General features: G+C 40.0%; 1 protein-coding gene across 2 annotated transcripts in view; it reads right to left on the reverse strand.

Annotated features, from left to right (window-relative positions):
- brinp1 (bone morphogenetic protein/retinoic acid inducible neural-specific 1) overlaps positions 1–22,593 on the reverse strand; it is a 135,905-nt gene that overhangs the window by 70,504 nt on the left and 42,808 nt on the right. For both annotated transcript variants that reach the window (XM_018662484.1, XM_018662483.2), the window contains one exon: positions 9,866–10,133. In XM_018662484.1, coding sequence (XP_018518000.1) covers positions 9,866–10,083 — 218 coding nt within the window. In that variant the 5' untranslated portion in view covers positions 10,084–10,133. The remainder of the gene's footprint in view (positions 1–9,865; positions 10,134–22,593) is intronic.

Consider the following 22,593-nt stretch of genomic DNA (forward strand, 5'->3'; position numbering starts at 1 on the left):
AAATCTTTTTTTTTTCAACCTGAATTGCCATAGCATTGGCTTTTTAATCTGTCAAGAACCCACAAAAACAACATGTTTTCATCGAGCACTCATGCCTCAGCCTCCCCACAAATTTAAGTCTGATTTCCACCGGGTCAGTCTGACCTGAAGATCCTTAAATGACACATATTCGGCTGATGTAATTTTTACTGGCATTCTAATGCTCCATTGCACAGAGACAGAGAAAGACAGAGAGAACTCGAAGGTATTTCTAATATTCTCTGTCCTTCTTGAATTTAAATGGGAGTGGACATTACAACATTACAAGCACCTTTTAACATAATGCACTGACTACAGCCTCAAAAATTATCATAGAGTTGAATAAACATTTGCTGGCATGCTGAACATTATAAGTTCCACAGAGATGGGATTTACTGAGGGGCTCCTATCCTGGTTCAGGCATCCTCTATGAACCTGTAACTCTGTGCATGTTTGTTATTTTTTTAATACTCAAAAATCCATATTTGCTTCATGTCTTTGTCAGTATGCTTCGTTTACCCCCAAAACTTTACCCGTTGGTACCACTATGGAGGCATTTTCAAAAGGTGTCCTTACTTGGGTATGACAACCACTGGTGAACGACAGCTTTATTACAACAATTAGCTCATGAAATTAACCACCCACCACAATACATTTGCCCTTTAAAGCTGCCTTAGTTGCAAGTCTCTCTGACACAGACTTATCTTATGGTATCCTCTATAGATTTACGAGAATGTTAGCTGAAAATAATACAAATCAATTGTTATGGAATATTTAATCAAACATCAATGCTTTGTGTTGATATGATACCGTTTGAATATTAGATAAGGGAAATTATCTCTATTCCTTGAAACCTGTCTACGAGCTGTCTTGGATCAGGTTTACCCAAGCTAAACAACAGTAATCTGTTTAAAGTATTGAATACGACATATAGATTAAGACTGAAAATGTCAATGGTGAAATTCAAATCTAAATTTTGCTTACAATAAGCAGCCAATTGCAGATATTTCAATAGCTATGACATTATAAGTCTAAAATGAGAAAATATAGCAAATAAATGCATGCATCAAATTTTCACGTATACGTTGGATCACAACTCAAACTGGTACACTGCCAAAATATTGAGTTAGATAACACATAAAAGCCCTACTGACATTAACTTTGGACACCTTTCTAACCTCTCTGAATTCCCACAGCACAGGAGAACCTGTCATACATTCCATTTCTAACACAGCCAAGATAACATGTCCAAAATTTTCAGTGTTTTGCTGGAAGTGAACTGACTCAGATGTTCTGCAGGAGGCCTGGAATAAACTCTTTTTGTGTGTGTGTGTGTGTTTGTGTAGGTCACACAAAACACCAAAGCCCTGCGCCGACTGCAGGACAGAGGAGTAGGAGAGGAACGACACCTCCGCTGAGGTGTTTAGAAGAGATGCTGTGCACTGACTCTGGGGCTGGAACATTTTCTGCGTGTACGTATTTTTAGACCTCAGAAAACTGTTGGTCTCTTGTTTGTTTATGTGAGTAATTTGACTGGTAAAATTTATTTACTTGCAAAAGCAAAATTCTTCTAATTGACCAATATATCATCATATTGTTCTTATTATTAGATTAATTGGATTTTTGTTGCCCACTTATTTTGGAGCTCAAATACTGTCAGAGTTTATTCACCTTATGTTATATCTTAAAGCCTCTGCACAGTAAACCCACACAACTGTTCTCTGTTAGTTTGCCTGATTGGACCTTTGAAGTGTAGCTTGACTGACATCTCCCTGACCCTCCTATGTTAGTTGTGTTGTAGCTGTTAGGGCGAACACAACTAACAGCTTTGATTCTGTTGAATATGTGGAGTTTGGGGACTTCAGCTCCACATAACCATAACCTGAAACAAGGTCTAATCAGCTAAAATGAAAAGACCTGTGTGGGCTGACACAATCTTTCAAACATAAAACATGAACTAAAGAATAGCAGAGGATGCAGAGAGCAGTGGGCGAGTCCTTGGGCTTTACTTCTGTGGACTGAAAGTCAGCAATGGTAAAGTGTAGTCACAATCAGTTCATGCGCCTTTCTGCTATCCTTTCAGAAAATGCAGGAGTCACTTTAGTGGAATATTTAGTCAATATTTAGAAATGGTAACGCTAGACATGGCTACTCTAGCATCTTCTCTTCAGAGCTTGTTGCTTTTGTGGTGACGTTGTATTGCCAGTCTCGAGGGAGAGTGGCACAGGCGTCCCACGCAGTGAATTAGTCAGTACTTAACCCTGACAGTTTCTTTTAGCCTCCTGTTTCTCCTCTAATTACCATCCCTTCCTTGCCAGTAATTAAGTCATCCCACAGCGGGGGCTTTTTACCACTAGGTTGGAGAAGGGAAGTGGCATGGAGTCCCTCCCCCAGATCAGCCCCTGTTGATTCTCCCAAACTTATACAGCTGAGAAATGCAGATCAACACCCAGTATCAGCACTGCTCCAGTGATTGTAATTGCAGTGTAGCCCCAGGATAACATTGTGCTTTCTATGTGTGTATGTGTGTGTGTCTGTGCCTGTTTCTGTATATGTAAAAGAAAACAAAGTGAAGAGAGATTAGAGTAAATTTTATTCCTATGTTAAGTAATTCTGTTATCCAGCACAAATGGTGTTATATTAATAAAGTTTGATTAGATTTCTTTTACGTCTGCTGGCTATGTCCATGATATTTTCTGTGCCACACAGCACCAATACTCTACAATAACTCTCTGCATCGATTTGTAATGCTCAGTCGGTACCCAACAGTGGTGACGTCAACTCGAGAAGATTTTAGCTGTGCTGGAATTTCAGCTTGCCTGATTGGCTGAGGCAACTGCTTGAAATCCAAAGTGTTGGAAGTGGTTATTGCTTCAGTCAGCAAATGGGAATTCACGTCTGCTGCCAGACCGTGAGGTGACGGCCAAGATCCTGCTTTGGTGACAGCATGTTCATGAGCTGTCTGATTTTTCTCAATCACCTTGTTACAGCATCACTCAGAATGTGCACAATATACAGTTTTTACAGCAAACGAAATACTTTCGTGTCCGTGCTGCATTCAAGGGCTGTTGGTTAGACCTAACATCCTGATCTCGAAGTTGACTACATTATGTTGAAAGCATTATGGAGGAAACTATTTACACATTTTCTTGCTAAATTATTTACACTATTACTTACAATATTATCATGTTAAAAAACTAAACTTTGGTGTCATGGAATTGTTCTTCCTTTAAGCATATTATTGTTGAGAAATTTTGTCTTTATTTAGATAGCCAACAGCAGCTGACAGGAAATGAGGAATGACTTGCAAAAAAAAAAAAGCTCCCCTGGGCACCTTTAAATCGGGGATGTTGCAATTAAACGGCCAGCATCTTGAACCCCTTAAGCCACCAGGATGTCCTTTTATTGACTTCTACTCAGAGACAATATAATAGAACAGGTGCCATATGACAGACTCAAGCTTAAAGTGATCTTACATTGTAGGTTTACATAAGATCAAGTGATATTAAGCCATTTTTTTCCTCTTGCATGTGGCAGCGTTAATAATCTAGTTGTATTGTAGCAACTGCCACTATTGTTATTTCATATTTATCCTGACAGCACCCCAATGTGCATCCCTAAGAGACTTTCTCTATTACCCTCTGACTGCTTAAAATGAAAGAAATAAGCAATAAATAAATTAAATGATGATGTGCCACCAACTGAGCATTGGTAGGTAAGTTAAATAGTTTGCAATTTTCTAGAATCCTTGTCTATGTATTGGATGTAAGTGGAACCATTTTAATGGATAATGAACACATGATTTTCAAAGTACAGCTAAGATAAGATGCAGAAAAGGCTTTAATAATAGATGGCTTTTGTTGTTTTGGGTATGTGGTATGTGTGACTCATCAGAGCCACTCCAATGCCTCAGTGTAGGGTCTCCTCCTCACCTTGACTATGACCTCACTGCCAGCGTCACCTGTCTGCTCCCCCATTCTCTGTTTTGATACTGAACTCACCGGACCCCCTTCTCTGTCTAAAGCACTTGTATATGTTTTCTTTATCACACACTTTTAGCACCTTCCTGTCTCACTGCCTAATAGCATCTCAGACCCCTCGATGCCTCTGTCCTCTTTCTTTAGTCTGTTTCATCCCTCCTGACTTCCTGACTGCCGCTCTCTCCCTCTCTTCCTTTGGCTACAGCCTGCTGAATTAAACATCGCTGCAGCCTCTCTCTCGGCAAATCTGCCGACTACATCAAATCCGCCTTCCCTCGCTCTATCCAATTACAGATGGCTCATCCAAACTAATTCAAGACCTGAGTTGGACAAATGTTACACCTTGTTACTGTTTAAAACAAATGGGGCCCAGATCAGCACTGACAGACTCATCCACACTGAGCTCATGAGGAAACTCAATGTGTTTTTGTCATTGCCCGCTGTTCGTTAAAAGGATGTTAACATTTTTGCATCACAACAACAGACGACGCTGTGTTCATAACAACTTAAAAGAAAAATGGGCTTAAAAAAACTGAAGTAAAAGGTGAAGTGAGTCTCAAGATGCAGGGATATCTGTTTGATGAAGAGTTTAAATTAAAGACTGCATAAAAGAAGTTGTTTGCACATGTAAATTAGAGCTGCAGATTATTCATTCAAGGTTTAATGCTGATCAAGTGGTTGTCTGCGGACTGATTATAGTTGAGAATAATTAATATCATGAAGGAAATGTTCAGTTAGAGATGCATAATGTGCTTGTATTAAATATAACCATGTCATGTCTGTCAAACTACATCAAACAGTGGCTGGATGTTGGACTGCAGCTAGCTGGAGGGAAAAATTAAATTTTGGATATGCCTGTTATTATGATATTGATCATAAATTCAATGTTTTATGGTATTCAAGTTTAATGATAAAGATTAAGTCCTTCTTTCAAACCTCAAAAACACTATAGGCTGGTCAACACCAATGATTGCATATAAAGATAGGCCATGCATCTCCACATCCTCCAAGTGTACAAAAATGAAGCCAAAATATCCCAGATACAGGCACTACCATCTCATACTGGTAATGTCACTTGGATTGGGTGGTGGAGCAACAGTATCGCAAGTCATTCACAGCTGTCAATCAGGATGTTGCACACCCTTTTTATAGGATCAAATAACTAATTAAAACCTAAACTTGCCAGAAAAAATAACAATTGATAACAACTGACCTAAAATAATAGAAACCATCTTTGGGAAAAATGTATCTAATTTGACATGTACCATGTCCCATCCACTAACATGGAAGTGGGTGGGGCTTAGGACCTACACGACAACCAGTCACAAGTGGGAGATTGAAATGTTTTGACTACTTTTGGGAAAATGTCAGTGGCCCAACTTCATATACAGTAACTGGTCAATGCACACAAGCTAGCTAGTAGCTTGCAAAAATTATGTAAATAAGCAACCAACGACTTTCTCCAAATATTTACATGACATGATGACAGCATGTAATGTTCCAATTTTTGTCATTATCATTTTATGCACATTTCTGCAGGAGCTTGCTATGGTAGGCACTTAACTAGGGATAAGTTTCAGTAATGATGTTTATTTTTGAGTTGGATGTGAGCAGAGATACAGCCATTTCAGTAACGTATGTGCAAGCAATCTCTAAAGGTTTCAATGAGTTAGTAATTCAGTATAGTATAACAGATATTATACCATGGCAGATAGAGAAGTAAAACATACAATGACTCAATTTCCCTTTTTAAATGAGTCTGCATCTGCCACGTTTAAGCATTGTGTTGTCATACTTACAGCATACAACATATTTTAGATTTTTGATGATTCTGTCAGTGCTCTGGAAGCATGTATTCAACCAAGTCACAAAATAGGCCCTATTGACAACATGTTGATTTTTAATTAATTTACTATTGTTTTTTCACAGGTCCTTATAGGATATTGTTCAATTGCTTGGATAGATGTTGAGTTTTTGATGAGCCCTGGTCCACTGACAAGAGTAGCTCTATCACCCCTCTCTATTCATTCACCTCAGCGTGTTTTTTCAAAGTGTGATCAATCAGAGCTATGCATTTTCATAAATATTTTTCTAAATAACAACCTCCATCTCGCTTCTTTGATTACAGTGCAATGCTGATTTGAGGCCTTTAAAATGCATTAATGGCTACCAGATTTGCATTTATATTGGATTTTCACTCAGGCTCACAAGAACCTGAAATAGAGCTCTGCGAACAAAGACCAAACAGAGAACACGCATCATCTGAAACACATTCAACCCCGATAATAGAGTACAAGCGACAGAACGAGAGATGCTACTGTGACCAAAACAGGCCATCGAATTTCACCACTAACCGAAGTGCACACTGATACACATTATTGAGCTGTAGCTCTGGTACAAGGGAAGTATGCAGCCAGCAGTGAAAGTGGCTTTCTTTTGACTGATGAATACCATACAGGAAATGTACACGCATGCATAGAATAACAGGGAAGAAGAAAAGGAATTCAGTTTGGAGATTGCAATCAGTGGTGACACAGCACTGACGATTACTTGTACAAAACACACTCCAATCATTTCCTTAAGAGACATAAGTCTAGAGGGAGAGGATAATTGGTGCCTTGTGGTGTGTCTTTACCCTTGAAGCGACAGTGACCTTTTCAAAGCACTAGACAAAAGGCTGGCACCTCCTAAATCTGTGTTTATCCTTCAAATTAGGCGCAGTGCCCATGTTATTAAAGATGGGGCAGATTTGTTTGTTGCTGATCAGGTTGGCATTGTCCACGCAGCGTGCCTCCGGGGCAATCTCTCTTGATAAGAGAACCCGAATGGAATGGATGCTTTGTCTCTCTGCAAATCTGATTCAACCACTTTCCACCACTAAATCGTCGAGGCAGAGAAAGTCCCCGGGGAAATTTACAAAGCGATTCAGTCCTCATTGCTGGTTAGAGTAGAGCACGAGCTGGGCAATCATGTGCCGAGGAGGACTGAGGGTATGTATGATTTCATTCCAGCCAAACACTACACCAGCTGATGTCACTTATTTCCTCACAATGTGTGATTGGAGATGTACTAATCGCTGAAATTAACTGGTGGTCTAGGTTGGGATGAAAATCCTCAGAAAACACTTTGGGGGAATGTGCCTCCCGTGCCTCAAATACTGTATATGATTATTACTAAATATGTATGTATAAGGGGACTCAGAAACATCTTTTATTCAGTGCACTAATACAGTTATTAACACTACACTGTATTTTGCAGTGTATGTATATATATATATATACATATATATATATATATACACACTTCTCATCCTCATCATTAAAACCACCTGCCTAATATTGTGTAGATCCCTCTTGCCTCGCCAAAACAGCTCTGACCCGTCAGGGGTATCGTGTGGTGTCTGGCACCGGGACATTGGCAACAGATCCTTTGGGTCCTGTGGGCTGTGTGGTGGGGCCTCCATGGATCTGGCTTGTTCCAGTCCATCCCACAGATGCTCGATCAGATTGGGATCTGGGGAGTTTGGAGGCCGGGTCAACGCCTTGGGCTCTTTTTCGTGTTCTTCGAGCCATTTCTGTGCAGTTTTTGAGATGCAGTGCGGTGCATTGATCTGCTGGGGGAGGCCGCTGCCATCGGGGGGTGTCAGATAAAAGGCAGGACCCAAGGTTTCCCAGTAGAACATTGCATTGTAACGAGAGAATCAATGCAATTCACTTTGCCTGCCAGTGGTTTTAATGTTGTGGTTGATCAGTGTATGTGCTATAGTACCGAATATAGTATGTGTTCAAAGGCATACTCACTCAGGTCATAACTACAAGAGTAAAAGGAATCTATCAGACTTTACTTTGTCTGACAGGTCTGCAGATGTCTGACAGATGTGAATGTGGATTGCTGATTGTCGTCATTTAATTTTTAATGAGAAAAACACCTATTTTTTCACACTCTTAATGCAAGATTTAATTGTCTTGTCACGAGGAAAGGGATATCTAGGACTGATGGGTGAAATTGATGCCACTAATGGTTTGTTAAGAGGGAGAAATAACAGGAGCCACCTGGGCCCAGCAACACTCCCAGCAGCACCCAACATCCAAACACACACAACACACACTCTATTTTAATAAATCACTGCAGCATCACAGACAGCACTCGACGGCTGTACAGCGCGTGTGGAAAGCGGCTTCAGAAGTTCTGCCTCTGAGATTCGTGTCTCTGTGCAACATCCCACTCTGTCAAGTTACACATTATGCAAATGCATTGTTTACTGTTCATGTGACAATATCAAGGCACGAAAGCCAGTGGGGACCGGGGGCTGTGGCAAGTTACCAAGAGAGAAGGAGGAAAGGGAGAGAACAAACTCTGTGAAAGAACTGCCAAAGGAATGTGGCAAATGACTCTCTTACTCTCAGTCTTTCTATAGTTCTGAGTTAGCAGACTGAAGAGGGATGCAAGGAAATCAAAGCACATCATTCTGAGAAAGAGGGTTTCTAGCAATCTAATTTCTATACCTGTGCCTCTGTATGTGAACTATGAGGAGATGTGTGATGCAAAGCAAACTATAGGGTTGGATATATAAACCACACTGCAGCTATTGAATGTCATTCTATATTATCTGGTCGCAAATACTGAGGAAAAGATAGAAGTAGAGTATTGACAGAAATCTGTAATTAGTAGTTTAAAGACAGAAGGGTCTGTAAAGGTCTTAGTACAGTTTAGGGCTGAGGTTGGTATGAAAAACCGAGAGCTAATAGTATACGAGGTTGTCATTATGAATTTTGATATGTGTGAAATTCAAAAGTAGGGGGACAGATAAATCAAATTAGTCCTTTAATATAATTTATCCCCTGTAGCTTAATGTGACTTTATACATTTTAGGCACTAAATCCTCTTGGTGGTGAATAATTTCCATAGCTTTTAGTGTGTCGTAAATGCAAAGCCAAAAAATGCACAACAAATATGCTTAAACAATATCAAGTCATCAGATCAGGGGTGTCTATATTATTTTGCAATTTGGCAAGGTGAGACATAATGTTTAACTAATATATGTTCGTGTAAATGTCTGCCTGTTTTAAATGGCCACTTCATCATTATTACACAATAGTGAAAACAACTGTATAATGCTGTATAATTATGGTTAAAAAAAAGTAACCCTGGTGATGTCATTGGGGTTATTTAATTTATAGTAGAAGGACATGTGCCTTCCTGATAGGGAGGATCCAATGACAAATGTGATCAAATTGCATTATGGGAAGTGCAGGATCCAGCATTTTTGGATCTTGGCCCACAGAGGAGAATGATAATTCAGGATATCTTCATCTCTCTTGTACCATTTTTCCTCTTTTTAAATCTGTCTCTCACAAGTCTCCCACCTTATTGGAAGTACCCCTTTATCTGCGCAAATTTACAAAACTATTAATAGAGAGAAGTGAGGCAGTGCTTCTCACTTCTCACTTCGGTACACTGCAGCTGCCAATACTATCTTTCTTTAATGGCACTAACTGCAAACTTAACTGCAAAGTACCTATTACTGACGAGCAGATTAACACAAGTGTGCACATTTAGTAAATAAGATCCTAAAGTTACAGTATATTATCATTACTGTTTTTCTATTGCGTTTCTCTCAGTTTGGGGGAATCAAATTTGGAGCTTTTTGGGAATTCCTAGCAGAATACTTCATTAATATGAGAAAAAGACATTCACAGTGCTGAGAGTGGCTGCAAGTAAATATAAAAAATGCACGCTTGATAGGTTAAAAATGTACACAGTGCTGCTTTTTGCAACTAAAATCTCAAAATAGAAAAACCATTAAAACAGACAGTTTCTTAAAAAAGCCTGTGTGGCATCAGTACACAGGCTGAAAGTGAACTCACCTATAAATTTTATATCTGGTCGTAAATCCTTGGCGGAATTTTTCCACAAAGGACAGGTAACTCCGAGAGTGGTGGAAAGGTCCACGGTCAGAGATGAGCCAGTCATATTGCTTGGTGACATGTTGCTCAGTGGCCAATGGGTCCTGGCGGGAAGACTGAACTGTTATATGGTCCCATATAAACAGGAAGCAGATGACCTCAATAAACCTCCAGTTCATGCTTTTTTTTAAGCCGCTCTCTGTTCATTCTCGCTCCATTATGTGGAGACCTGATGGGAGAGAAAAGAAGAGGGAAGGAGGGAGGGAGAGACAGAAAAAGAGAGCTGTTACGTGACAAAGTCCATTTTAGCAGTACAAGAAGATGTCATAGAGTCAGGTTAATTGTGTTGTACCGAACAAATACGATAGTGCCCTTGTCATTGTCACTTTATTGTGATATGATGTGTATTTATTTTCTGCTCTTTCTCAGATTGTTCACCCTTCATGGCTCCCTGGAGTTTTTTTAAGAAAGCCACACAGATTGGGCCTCTCCGTACAAGACTGTTACCCTTTTGCAGATGAGCATGAAGTACATCATGAGCTGTGTGGCTGTCTTTTTTTTTTTAATCTAATTGGTGTCATGATAAATTCTGACAAGGTTAGAAGGCTGCTTTATGATATGTTATGACATCCAGCCACTAATGTGGAAGAACACCATCTCCCTTTACCCAGTGGTGTCAATTACTGCTGGAGGAAACTTTCAACTATTGACTTGCGACTTCATGAATTGTTAAAAATAACATTCTACAAAACGTTGCCTTTTTGATCAAATGCAAAATAAGACCTCACTCTGGTTCTACTGAAGCTGCAAGGAATGGTTAATGCAATTGTATAATTGCTCTTTGCATTACACAATGGCACCATATAAATATTTTAGAGAAAATGCATTAAAAAAATGGACACATCAGCAAAGTCGCATGTCTGTAGGAACACGTCGTCTAAAAACAGATCTAAACAAGATTTATGATGTTTCTTTATTTAAAAAGTCATAAGGGCAGCAGATAATATGCACCTTGCCCTGTCTGGATTGAGCATCTTAAATTTAACTAAGCTAAGAATACAACAGTATGACTAATATTCTAATATATTAAACAGCACGACATAATGTCCTATTTATTTCTGGTTGCAATAATCTTGCAGTAAAAGCCCACAATTCCATTACACTGAAGGAAAACACAATATTTTAACATCACATCTTGGTTGATGGGAAAACCAAAACCATTTCAAACGTTAAAATGACTGTGAACATTATTATCAACTTGGCAGTGAAATTATGTCTCTTAGTTACTGATAAGGAAACGATTTCCATCAGTAATTGCATTTAAGAACTTTGGCCTCTGGCCGTGGAGCACCCAACAGTGCACTATCAAGTGCTAGCGTATGCAAAAATTCGTCCCCCTTTTTCATGGTTTATTAGACAATAACACATCATAAAAGAGCAGAGAAAATTTAATGGGGCTAATCTTTTCCTGTTAAATAGATGATGAACTACTTGATTGCAAAAGTTAAAGTAATCACAGTGCCATTCTTCAAGGGAGATTTTTTTTGTCACATCATGGTTAAAATTAGTGTGTCAGTTTCTTATGACGCCTTAAATTAATTCTATATTTTATTATTTAAACACTGCTTCACCTACTTGCCAAAGGACCAGGAACAATCTGGGATCATTTGAATATATCTACTCATGTAACTAATTATAATCATGCTGCCATTTCTGAAGTATAATCAGTTCTTAAAACTGATTGTAAAGGAATTTCTGCTATCAGCTAAGTAAGAATACTGCATTTCAGCTATACTTGCATATTTGACAGGCAGAAAACAAGGCTTCTTTTCGCCCCCATCAACCAATGCAGACAGCATAGTTAGCAGGGCTGTTTTAGGCTAATTACGTTAGACTAATTTGAGTTTGGCTGTCAAAATAAAACAATACATAATCTGATAGAGAGGGACGATGCTGAGCAGGGGATTGATAATGATATGCCTTTGTGTGAAGATGGCGTGTGAATGTGTGAATATTCATATGAAAACAACATGTGAGCAAATGTGTCAGTAAAAGAATATATTTTAAAAATGTAACCATAATCATAATTATTATAATCATAATTCTAATCATAATGGTTACTTTATTTGATGAATGTTTATACAGCTGTAAATGTTTTCTTGAAATAAAAAAAAATAGCTGCAAGCTGCAGTTAGAAGGGTTCACACACACACTATGTTAACATATGGTAAGGATGACATTTAGGAGGACAATAGCAACAGGACACTTGTTGAATTCTTAGCATTTAGAAATTTGAGTATATTTGCTTAAATCAAGGTTGTAAGGAACGCAGGCACTGGGGGTGAATGTGGCTCACTGACATATGTATGATAATTATGTGTATGTGTATATAAATACTGTCATTATCCATGTAAGCACTTCATATTGACCATTTTGAAAGTAAAGTAGTGTCTCTAAGCAGTGCTTGAGTTAATGAATGACTAATCAGTGGACTAATCTGGATGAATTACTTCACTCGATGACTATAGAGAACTTTTGCTGGTATGTGGTAACGAGTGCTTATATTGTTGAAAGAGGTTTTCTTTGTTCTCACTGCTTATAAATACAAAAAATGGTCGGCTCAATGTGGTGTAAAGTTTGATTATTGCAATCATGCTCATATGTTAAAACTTTCAAGTAGCTGAAATGACCCTTGAGCATTTTATATAAATCTGTATAAATACATTATGAGTTACTGTACGTATCTTTAGATGTAATAGTAAGTCTCCCTGGTGGATGGCAGCCATGTTTTTTTTTTCTTCACAGCTGGGGCTGTAATGTAATGTAATAAGACTGGACAATAGCCAATTTTCAAGTCAGTACTTTTAGGAAGTACAGAAGACCAAAAGTCACAATATGCAATATATATATTGTACCTACACACACACATACATAATTACGTACTGAACCTTAGCAATAAAGTTACTTAGTATGTGCTCTTGATTGCTCCTCTACCATGAAAATCAGCTCTGCAGTTGACCCAGAGGCTTAGTCATTTCCACTGCCTGAGGCGTCATTGCTGTCTGAATCCCTGAAACCTCCTGCAGTGAGTACATTTACATTCATATGGCCACATGATGAGAGTAAATCCTCAGTGCTTCTTTCCATAAGCCAAGTTTCTATTCGTATATTAAGATCTCTCTATCTCGTACCGACATGAGAAAATATTCATCTCACGCCACGTTTTCTGCTTGTTTGCTTTGTGAGCTTTGCATCTGAGCATTATCACACCTTAAACCAAAACTTATTGCTAGATAAAAGGGAGTCTGATTGAACAAACAGCACCAAACGATTAAGAGGAATACTGGACAAATATGAGTCATTGTAGTCACTTATCTCTCATGAGAGCTCCCCTGTCCACATGGGTGGAGGTGATGGACTTTTGATATTTTCGGGGTTGGAGTCATGCAGTGCTGTGCACTAGGTGCGCAGCTGGAAATGGGCAGGGATTTGGACTCAGATACACCCTTATTCTTCCCTTTCAAAAGATGCAGACTATACACCAGGCTGCTCTCTCAGTTTAAATTTGGAAGCTACAGAGAGCAGAGGAGTATTTACCACACACAAAAAAAGTTTCTCCCAAGAATAAACTGATGTTCATGTCCAAGAAGTGCTGACTCACCAAAACCGAATATCCAACCCTGTAAATAAGCCACTGAGGGTGGATGATGTTAAATTAGCTTGGGAGGAGATAACACATTTGGTTAATAATTGTTGCCCAGGTCCTACGAGGACTGTTTTCCGATGCAGGAAACAGTTCAATGCCATCACAAGGAGAGCCAAATAATTTGGCGGAGAACCGCAGGGACAGTTTAACAACTGGATGGGGGCCATCCACTATAGCCAGTCCCTCACTGGCACTGAGGATGTGACTGCATCTGCAACCCCAGCTCAAAGTGGAAAAGGTTACAGAGGCTGGAGGTTGGCATTTAAAGATAGACTTAAAGCCTCCACAAACTCTCTAAATGGTCTCACTGTTGATGTTATGGGTGGAAATCTGGGGATTTGGGGGCACGATTCACAAAATCAGCAATATCTTTAAGGTTACACAAACTGCATATTGTCCAGCCTTAGAAAGGTCAAGTTATAGTGACAAAACTTTTAGGTTTGGATGAGACTTTCTCAAGTAACACCAAATGAAAATGATACATAAGTAATTCAAATAGTGCCTGTTACCATTGAAAACACTGCTCACAAAGAGAAAAGACCATATTCTACATATGGTGTTGGAGAAGTCAAACTTAAAATAGAACTACATTTTCTACATGTTATGAGAACAATATACCCTATCCCTCTTTCACACATGAAGAGCTACAATAGCCGGTGTCACACCTGCGTCAAGGTCAGAGTAGGCTGTAGACAGAAGCGGCGCAGCATTGAAGTGATGCTGGCACCCCGCTCTTCACTGATCTCCACTGAAGTGGATTTGATATGTTCAAAAAGGAAATGGCTTCCTTGAGAGAGCTCACTGTGATGGAGAGAGTGATACTCGCAGGACCAGGGTTGTCGTGAAAGAATAAGTAAAATGGCTGAGCATACAGAGCAAACACGCAACATCTCTCGGGAGATATACCCCACCATCCCATGCCAAATGAATTTTTATACAGTTTTATATTATAAAACTGGCAATTTTCATCATAAACAGCCAACCAAACCAAAACTGTATGCACTAACTAAAAGTATTGACAACTGCATCCTGACATTAAGGGCAGGCCTGGTTCAGTCAATCCCTTTTATGTGCTAAAACAAAAACCAATGCACCAAGTACTGTGGACCCCACTCCAGTGCAGTCTAATAGGCCTCATGGTAACATATAATTTTTCAAACTCTCCTTCCATCCCGAAGTATTTGTGCCCTGCTGTTGCATTAGATCATGACATATACCGATCCCAAATCGTACACGCGTCTCACAAAATTTGCCTGATGGCATGACAAAAAAACATCCTTTATTTTCTGTTATTTGCAGATTACTGTTATTTGCAGAGTGGATTAGTGAGACAGAGAGAGGAAGAGACAGAGAGTGGATCACGTTTACCCTTGAATAAGCAGGGTAAAAAGGGGAGGATGTCTGCTTCAGGAAATCACAAGACAGGACAAGGGAGGCTTGTTTTCTCCATCCTCTTTTTAAACAGCCTTATTCATGCCACAACTCCTCCTCCATTCTGGTTCATTCAAGGGGATTCAATCTCCATTCTGGTCCCGTCACTAGCTTTGCCAATCAATTCCTCTCTCCCCTGTGTGGGGCCCTTAGTGTCCCTCTTTATTCTATAAAGTCCATAAGAATGGGGAGGCTTGTTCTCCTTATTTGTATTCTAAATCCCAGGGAGGCAAGAGATCAGGGAAGAATGAAGCCTTTTGCAAGGGGACAGGTAGACTCGACGGAATTTGAGCAGATATACTGTATTTTTACACTATCCATCTATTCATTGCTTGTGCATGACACCTGGTCACCAATATGTAATATTTATTTTCTGCGCTATTTGTCGATGGGACTGTATAGATATGAGCAGATGGGAGTTCTCTCCGAACTGTTATCAGCATGACTGCCTCAGAGCGGCTTCATTCCCGGTGATACAGGTGTAACGCGTGTAGTGAAGGAAAACCTTTGACGTAAGGTTACGGATGGCTGGCAGCCTAAAAATGAATTTTATACTCCTCTGGGTTATTTTTTACTTAGATCATATTAATATGACCTCACTGGGACCAAGGGGTTATGTGAGACTGATGCAAGGGGATGACAGAATGAGGAGAGAGAGAGCAGAGTTGCATCTAAATATGCCAAACCGGGCGTCATGTGAATTCTGAGAGTTATTATTGCACAGCTCACAGCCATGTCTGAAAAGGCGTGGTAATGGTCTGCCACTTGCAATTGCTGGGAATGCAACAGAGGAATGGGAGGGCTGGCCGTGGCTAACTTCGTTTGTACTGGATTCTTTTTCTCCCACCCCCCAGTCTCTCGCCTCGGCCCTGTTGTTCCTTTAAAAAGGACTGCAGTGGCACCCTGACCTTCACAAAACATGGCTGAGCAAGCAACACTCTTGTTTGATAATTAAATTCTCTGGTTGGTCAGCAACCAATCAGCTCAGCTCGGGGGGGGGGGGATCAATGGCTGATTTTGAAAAGCAAACTAATTCACTAATGGTTAGAGTTATCCCAATTTACCTGGCTGCTGAATTATTGTGTCCAAATCTATTCTGGGAGGGGAAGGATCAATGGAAGCTGGGGGGAGAGGAGCGGCGGAGGGGAGTCGGTTGCATCTGTCATGCGAAGAGCGCTACGCGGCTCTGCCGTGAGGTTTATTTGATAGCTGCCCAGTTGAACAGCAAGAATGCGGGGGCGGTTTATGAGCTGGGTTTAAACAAGCACTGCCTCTGTCATAAAGCAAACTAATTAATAAGGTTTCAGACTAAGCATGAGAGAAAACACAGTGGATGGTAAAGGTAGAAGGTTTCTGAGCATGTGATTCAGATAAATGAAGCACATTGGCTAAACTGGGGAGAAATTAAATTTAGCATGAAATAAAAATTAAATTCATTTGCTTCACGAGGGATTCTGCAGCAAGGGAAATAAAAACATCGTGACAATATTTTTTGGGGGCAGATTTTTTCCTTTACCTTGTTATTTTAATACACACAGCTCACCTTTTCATTAATGTTGTGAATGGGAGAGCTGAAATGATTATCAGCAACACATGTCTCTTAAACACATTAAGTGAAAAAGAGCATGGCAGCACTGATTTACTCCTATGTTCATCTCATTCCAGGAGAAGGTGTTTCAAGCTGATAGGAAAAAACAGAAGCACTCTACCTCTTTAGCCAACATCAGTCTTTCACAGAAGAGAATGAGATGCTAGCTAGCACAGGCGCGCCATTTGTCACCACATCCACCACTGCCGCTTTATGCTACTGTGGCTGCGTTACAGATGAAGATTGATCATTTGTCAACTCGCAAATTGGCTTTCAAGTGCTTTCTCTAATTACTCCGTGGTTTTATTGATGAGAAACCACTGACTGTTTTCTTTCGATTTACCTCACTGGGCACAGTCTTTGTTTTGAATACGTCGTTTCTCACCTTTTCCTTCCGAAGGCAATGGAGGGGCAAATAAAAACGGGGTGAAATGCTCCAGCCTTTTGCATGCTACCTCTTGTTAAAACGTTCCACTGAAACAATGTAAGATTAAAGGTAAAAAATGGCAGAGCGAATTCCATTCCCCCAGCTGGTCACACTCAAAATGCACCCAGAGGAGCCCCTGACATGAATCAGAGGCTGAACAGGAGTTGCTGGGAGGATGTAAATGACACTGCTCGCTCTGCAGTCCTTCCTTGCTCATGCATGTAAATGTCAAGTGATGTTATCCATTGTATGGTTTCCACTGACTGGACCCAAAAGGTCCAGACCAAAGGAAGGGATGAGCAGGGAGAAGAGGAATGTCTCTGAGGGAGTCTAAATGTGTTTATCTCTTAGAGAGCGCATATAATACAAATGTCTGTAAGATAAGTGTAATATAAATACACCCAAGGTGCTCTCCCACTTTTCTTTAAAGTGTCTGCATGCACACACATTTGTTTGTCTTTGTTGAACGTTCAACTATGCAGTCTGTGCATTCAAAATAAATAAAAAAATACAATGACAACAACATGCATTTAATGAACCTGCAGTGAAGTGAAGCTCACATCAGGCTGCATTAATTTTTAACGTTTTTTTCTACTGTAATTACCAGCAGAATTAAACAGCAGATCCTCCTTCCTCTTTTCTCCCATCTGTGACTGATCTGTCATAATTGCTTGTGTCTGTAACATTTTATTCAAATCTCACTATCAGCGCCTCGGGTTGGGGTGTGATGAAGTGTTGTTGCGAGGCAACTGTGAGACTGCAATTGGATTGCAGAGCCGCATTTTATTTTAGAAAGACATATGTGAGGAAAGTATCACCTTATCAGGGTGAGGACTTGATTTGCTCATCCTATTTCATTATCTGAGGTACAGGACTCTTGGTAGGGAAAAGAAATGTTGCTCCTTTTTCCCATCCCGGATTTTATCAGCTTGTGCACAAGATGGAGCTTGAACAGAACAATGCATTTCTCTCAAACTCGTCCCTCCCCACTTGCACTCCTAACGACCGTCATACTTGAGCAATTTCCACTGCCAGATGTTTATATATCACAGGGAAAAAAAAGGTCTGTGGGAAAAAAAGGAAAGATAGGAAGGAAAATGTTTTGCCAGCACATTTCTGAGTGTTAATGCTGCTTCACCTAACCTTTTCATGACAACCTTACACCCATTTTTTTAAGAGGAGGGGGGTGGTTCTCTGACAGAAATACATAACAGCTGCTGCCCTCTCAAGGGACTGGACTACTGGCATTATGTAGAGAGAGGTTTTGTCCAGCTGCCTTGGGTTATTTTTGTTTGCCTTTGCTACTCCCGTTAGCTGCCCGCACTCTGATGCAATGCCATTCCTGAATTTACTGACCTCGTTTTCTTCCCAATTTGATGTTTACTCCCCTATTCACCCTCTGACGAATTGCTAATCACAAGACTTTGGCACGAGTTCCCTATATCTGACCAACCGCCTCGCTCTCCGGCAAACAGAATGGGGTGTTAAGGCGATGGTCACTGCTCCCATTGTTCCTAATTCAAAGCCATAAATTTTGTGGAATAGAAGGAAAGCAGAGGAGCAAGCACAGACTCACTGGGCTCCATAAATCAGCAAAAATCTGCAGAGACGCAGAGCAGATGGTGAAAATAAAAAAAAAGTGCTCCCATCTCAATTCCTTGCAGATTAAGCATTGCAAAGCTAAACTGCTCTGTATTACGTATGCTTCATGTCAGTGCTGTGCATGAATATCAGTATTCTAAGGGTGTTGTGTTCAGTGCCAGGCTCAATCTTCCTCACAGTTAGAGTGAACATACTCTGTGTCAACTGCAATTTAGTGTTATCTATTAACCTGTAGTATGTCATTTGCAATTTAGTGCTGTAAAGTGCATTAAGGCTTCTGCCCCATGGAGGCTCATATAGAATACCTCTATATTTGTCTTCTTTTATGCTCAAAAGTACCCTGCTTTTGTAATATTCCATAAATTAGTTAGTAGTCTCCAGCTGAATTGGGTGCATCTGCCACTCAGCCCTGGGAGCATTTTTAGCGATTACCCCCGCAGTGCCAAGGACAATGACAATTAAGTCTCAAAACGGATGGAAATAGTTCATTTGGACGTATTTAGAGAGTTTGTCACTGTCTAATTAAAGATGCAAATACGATTAGCTAATAGACCTGAAAGATACGTCTCTGTGCAAAAGGGTACAGCTTTGGGGAGACGCTCTGTCATACTGTATACACAAGCACTCACATGCACACACAGTCATACATAGATCCACATGCGCAAAAGTATCCTCAGCAGACATTTTCAGGCCTGATATGACTAAAGGGATTGTGAATTTTTGCTGAGAAAAGCTCTTTCTTTTCTGCACCACATTTCGTCTCCTCTTCTTGGGAGGTTATCGTTTGCAAAAAAAAAAAACGTGCCCTTGATATGGGTTATAGGAGCCAACTTGTACCCATTCCCCATGTTAAGATTGAAAATAGAGTGCTCTTGACCTCTTGCCTTTGAAATTCTTCCACTGTCGCTGTATTCCTCCCCTAAGCTGTCCTCCTTTCATGCTGCAGCTCAGAGGTTTTTGCCACAAGGCTAGCATTTTCATTTCCCATGCTCCGGCGTTCCTTTGGCCTCCTTCCTTACCAAGATGGAAGTAAACTTCAAATATAAGCCATGTAAAATGCATGTTCTGATTCAGAGATTCAAGTCAGTCTGTGGGTATAAGCGCCAAGTAAAACCTCAAAACCTCAAGACATGACTGCCAATAACAACATGCCTTTAACTGCTTAATAATTTACAAGCCAATTTTTCCAGTGTTGTCCTATGGGCCACAGAAGATCAGGGGTGATTTTCTAATGTCTTCAAATTTTTATGTTCTAATAAAGACACAAAATGCCTCTTTACCATTTAAATTTTAATGGTGTGGTTTTATAGGTAATTGTTCCTTTCCCTCGGGTTTAAAGCTCTTTCTCTACTTTAATTAATTCACAGCCACAATAAGTCAAATTTGGACTATGTCTGACTTCTGTACTCCCCAGTGATGGTGTCAAGAAAGATGGCCTTGCACACAATGACATGGACATCATGAGGTGAACCTTCTGTGTGATAAAGAAAATAAGAATTTTGATACACCCCATTATATACTGCTTTGATACTTTTTAAAACATGAAATGCGGTAGCTATTGGATTTGACTGTAAACACTATGAACCCTTGATGACTGAGGCAACTGGTTCAAAGCTACCTCTCAAGCCTACGGGGAGTGAGTTTGATGTTCAAACAAAACATTTTTAGCGGAGTACTCACCAAGGGTATTATAACGGACAAGTGCACAATATCATAGATGATTGTCTGCAAAAAAATTGTAGCATTCTGCTCCTGCCACATGGTGCTTTCAATTTGCAAACCTAGCTCAAGCAGTCAGAGTGAACCGTGTTAACGGAAAAGGTTGTTAAGCCACCTCCAAATTTTTTAATTCTATAAACTTGGTTTAGGTTGGTTGATTTTTTGGGCCTGTTTCACTTGTTTTCCTTCAGCATTGCTGTTGCTGTGAAGATTTTTTTGCAGCCAAGTCCAGAGGAGTCAACCTCTTTACATTTAAAAGGCAAGAGTTTCAAGAGTAGTCTGCTCTAATTACTGTGTGTATTGAGAAGTCAAGAAGTTTTAAAAGTGGCAAACTAACATGTAAACTCCAGGTTTTATATCTGTTTTCTGTTCAATCAAAGACTGCTGGATTTTTTACAAGAGGAAATGTTGAGAAAACTTGCTTTAAACGTTTGGTCGTTTAAACTCTTGGTTCTCTTTTGGGACTGTTTCAGCATAATGTGTGAGTGCGTGTGTGTGTGTCTATTTTGTTAACGCAGCAAAAAAAAAAAAAAAAAAAAAAAAAAAAAAAAGCCATTGAGGTCATTGAGAAGCACTGAGCCTCAGAAGCAGTTGAACAGGTTTATAACGAGTGCGCTGATTAGTGATTAGCTCCCATGTGGGCAAGAGAGAAGGAGTGAATTTTAGGCTTACTTGATTGGATGATGAACTAAGAGAGGAGGTTGCCTCTTGAATTTTAAACTCGGATAATGGAGGGAGGTGGGGATGAAAGGATGGCAGCCAAGAGGTGTGGCTTAGAAGGAGTAATGAATGGAAGAGTAGCCTAGAGGTGAAAGAATTAAAAATGAAGTAGTCTTCCTTATTAAACTTTCGCTAAGCTCAATTACAGTGACAAAAGACTTGTCTGATGAACCATTCGCACAAAAGAACATTGGAATAGAGCATCAAAGTACAAGCACATTTTGTGAAATCTCTCCTGAGCTCAGTAATACATTGGAAGAATATAATCTGATGTCACTATCCGTCTCTCTTTTAAACGTGATCTGTTTCCAGAACTGCTGTTCCTTGAATGTAGCCAGCCTGTTATCCAGCCAAAGGCTACAACCATTGCACTTTTTTTCTGCTCACCACTGTGACTTGAATGTGCCGCGTTGCCTCTTCTCTGTCCTACATTGGTGTCATGTTGGAGTGCTGAGCGTGCAAAAACACCGGAGAGCATACTGCTCAGACTAGCTTCACCTGGACTGGCCTCTCCATCATTAAAACTAACAACAACCGCCTCCATCAGCATGGCAGCACAGAAGTCCTCTGGGAGTGGTACACGCATGTTTGTGTATGTGTGTTTATGTGTGTGTGTGCATGCTCTTTATGAGCATGTGCGTGCATATGTAAAGCCATACTAGTCCTTGTCCCCTAAGATTAAATCAATGGTTCTCTGTTTGCAAAACATGGTACAGTGTATATGTATTTATGTGGTTGAGTGAGCAGAGATACAGGATCAATGAATAGGATCAATAAAACACATATTGGTAATGTGTCATATTTTACACAAGACTAAACATATAGCCTAAACATATAGTCCACTACTAACCACACGGGTCACCAATGGTAGGATAAAGGATAATGCTTAGTGAATACACAATTTCTAATTGTTGCAACAACAATAGCCAAACCACTTATTTTCTGACACTTTAGTTACTCCAGTTTTGAGGCCAGTTCCTCATTTAAGGAGACTGTCAAGAGTTTTCATAACACATATTCAGAATCAGAGGAAACAAGAGTATTTACAAAAACCAATGCATACACAGAGAACATTGAAGTACGTACAAGGGGAGCAGGGCCAATATTCGTGATCAGCACCTTCTTACTGTGATGCAACAGTGCTAACCACCGAGGTAACCATGCTTTGCAAAAACCTCTAGAAAATCTCTAGGAAGCATTATATTAGACAAGGATGTAACTTTAACATCACAGCAGAATACCCACATCACAGTAGCATCACATCCATAATTAATTAGCTGGGAATTAAACACAGCAGAACATGTTCTCTTCAAGTCACAGTATACAGTGGCTGATTAAATCATATATGAGATGCTTCTGTATTTACAGTGCACACTGTGCATCCTTTCGCAGTCAGCACACTGTCAGCAGTTTGATTCAAACACAAATCTGACTGAAACACAAATCATTTCCCTGTCTGGCTCAGGCGTGCTTGTCAGATTTTGTAGGGTTTTCCT

This window comes from Lates calcarifer, linkage group LG9 (assembly GCF_001640805.2).
Source record: "Lates calcarifer isolate ASB-BC8 linkage group LG9, TLL_Latcal_v3, whole genome shotgun sequence".
NCBI lineage: Eukaryota > Metazoa > Chordata > Actinopteri > Centropomidae > Lates > Lates calcarifer.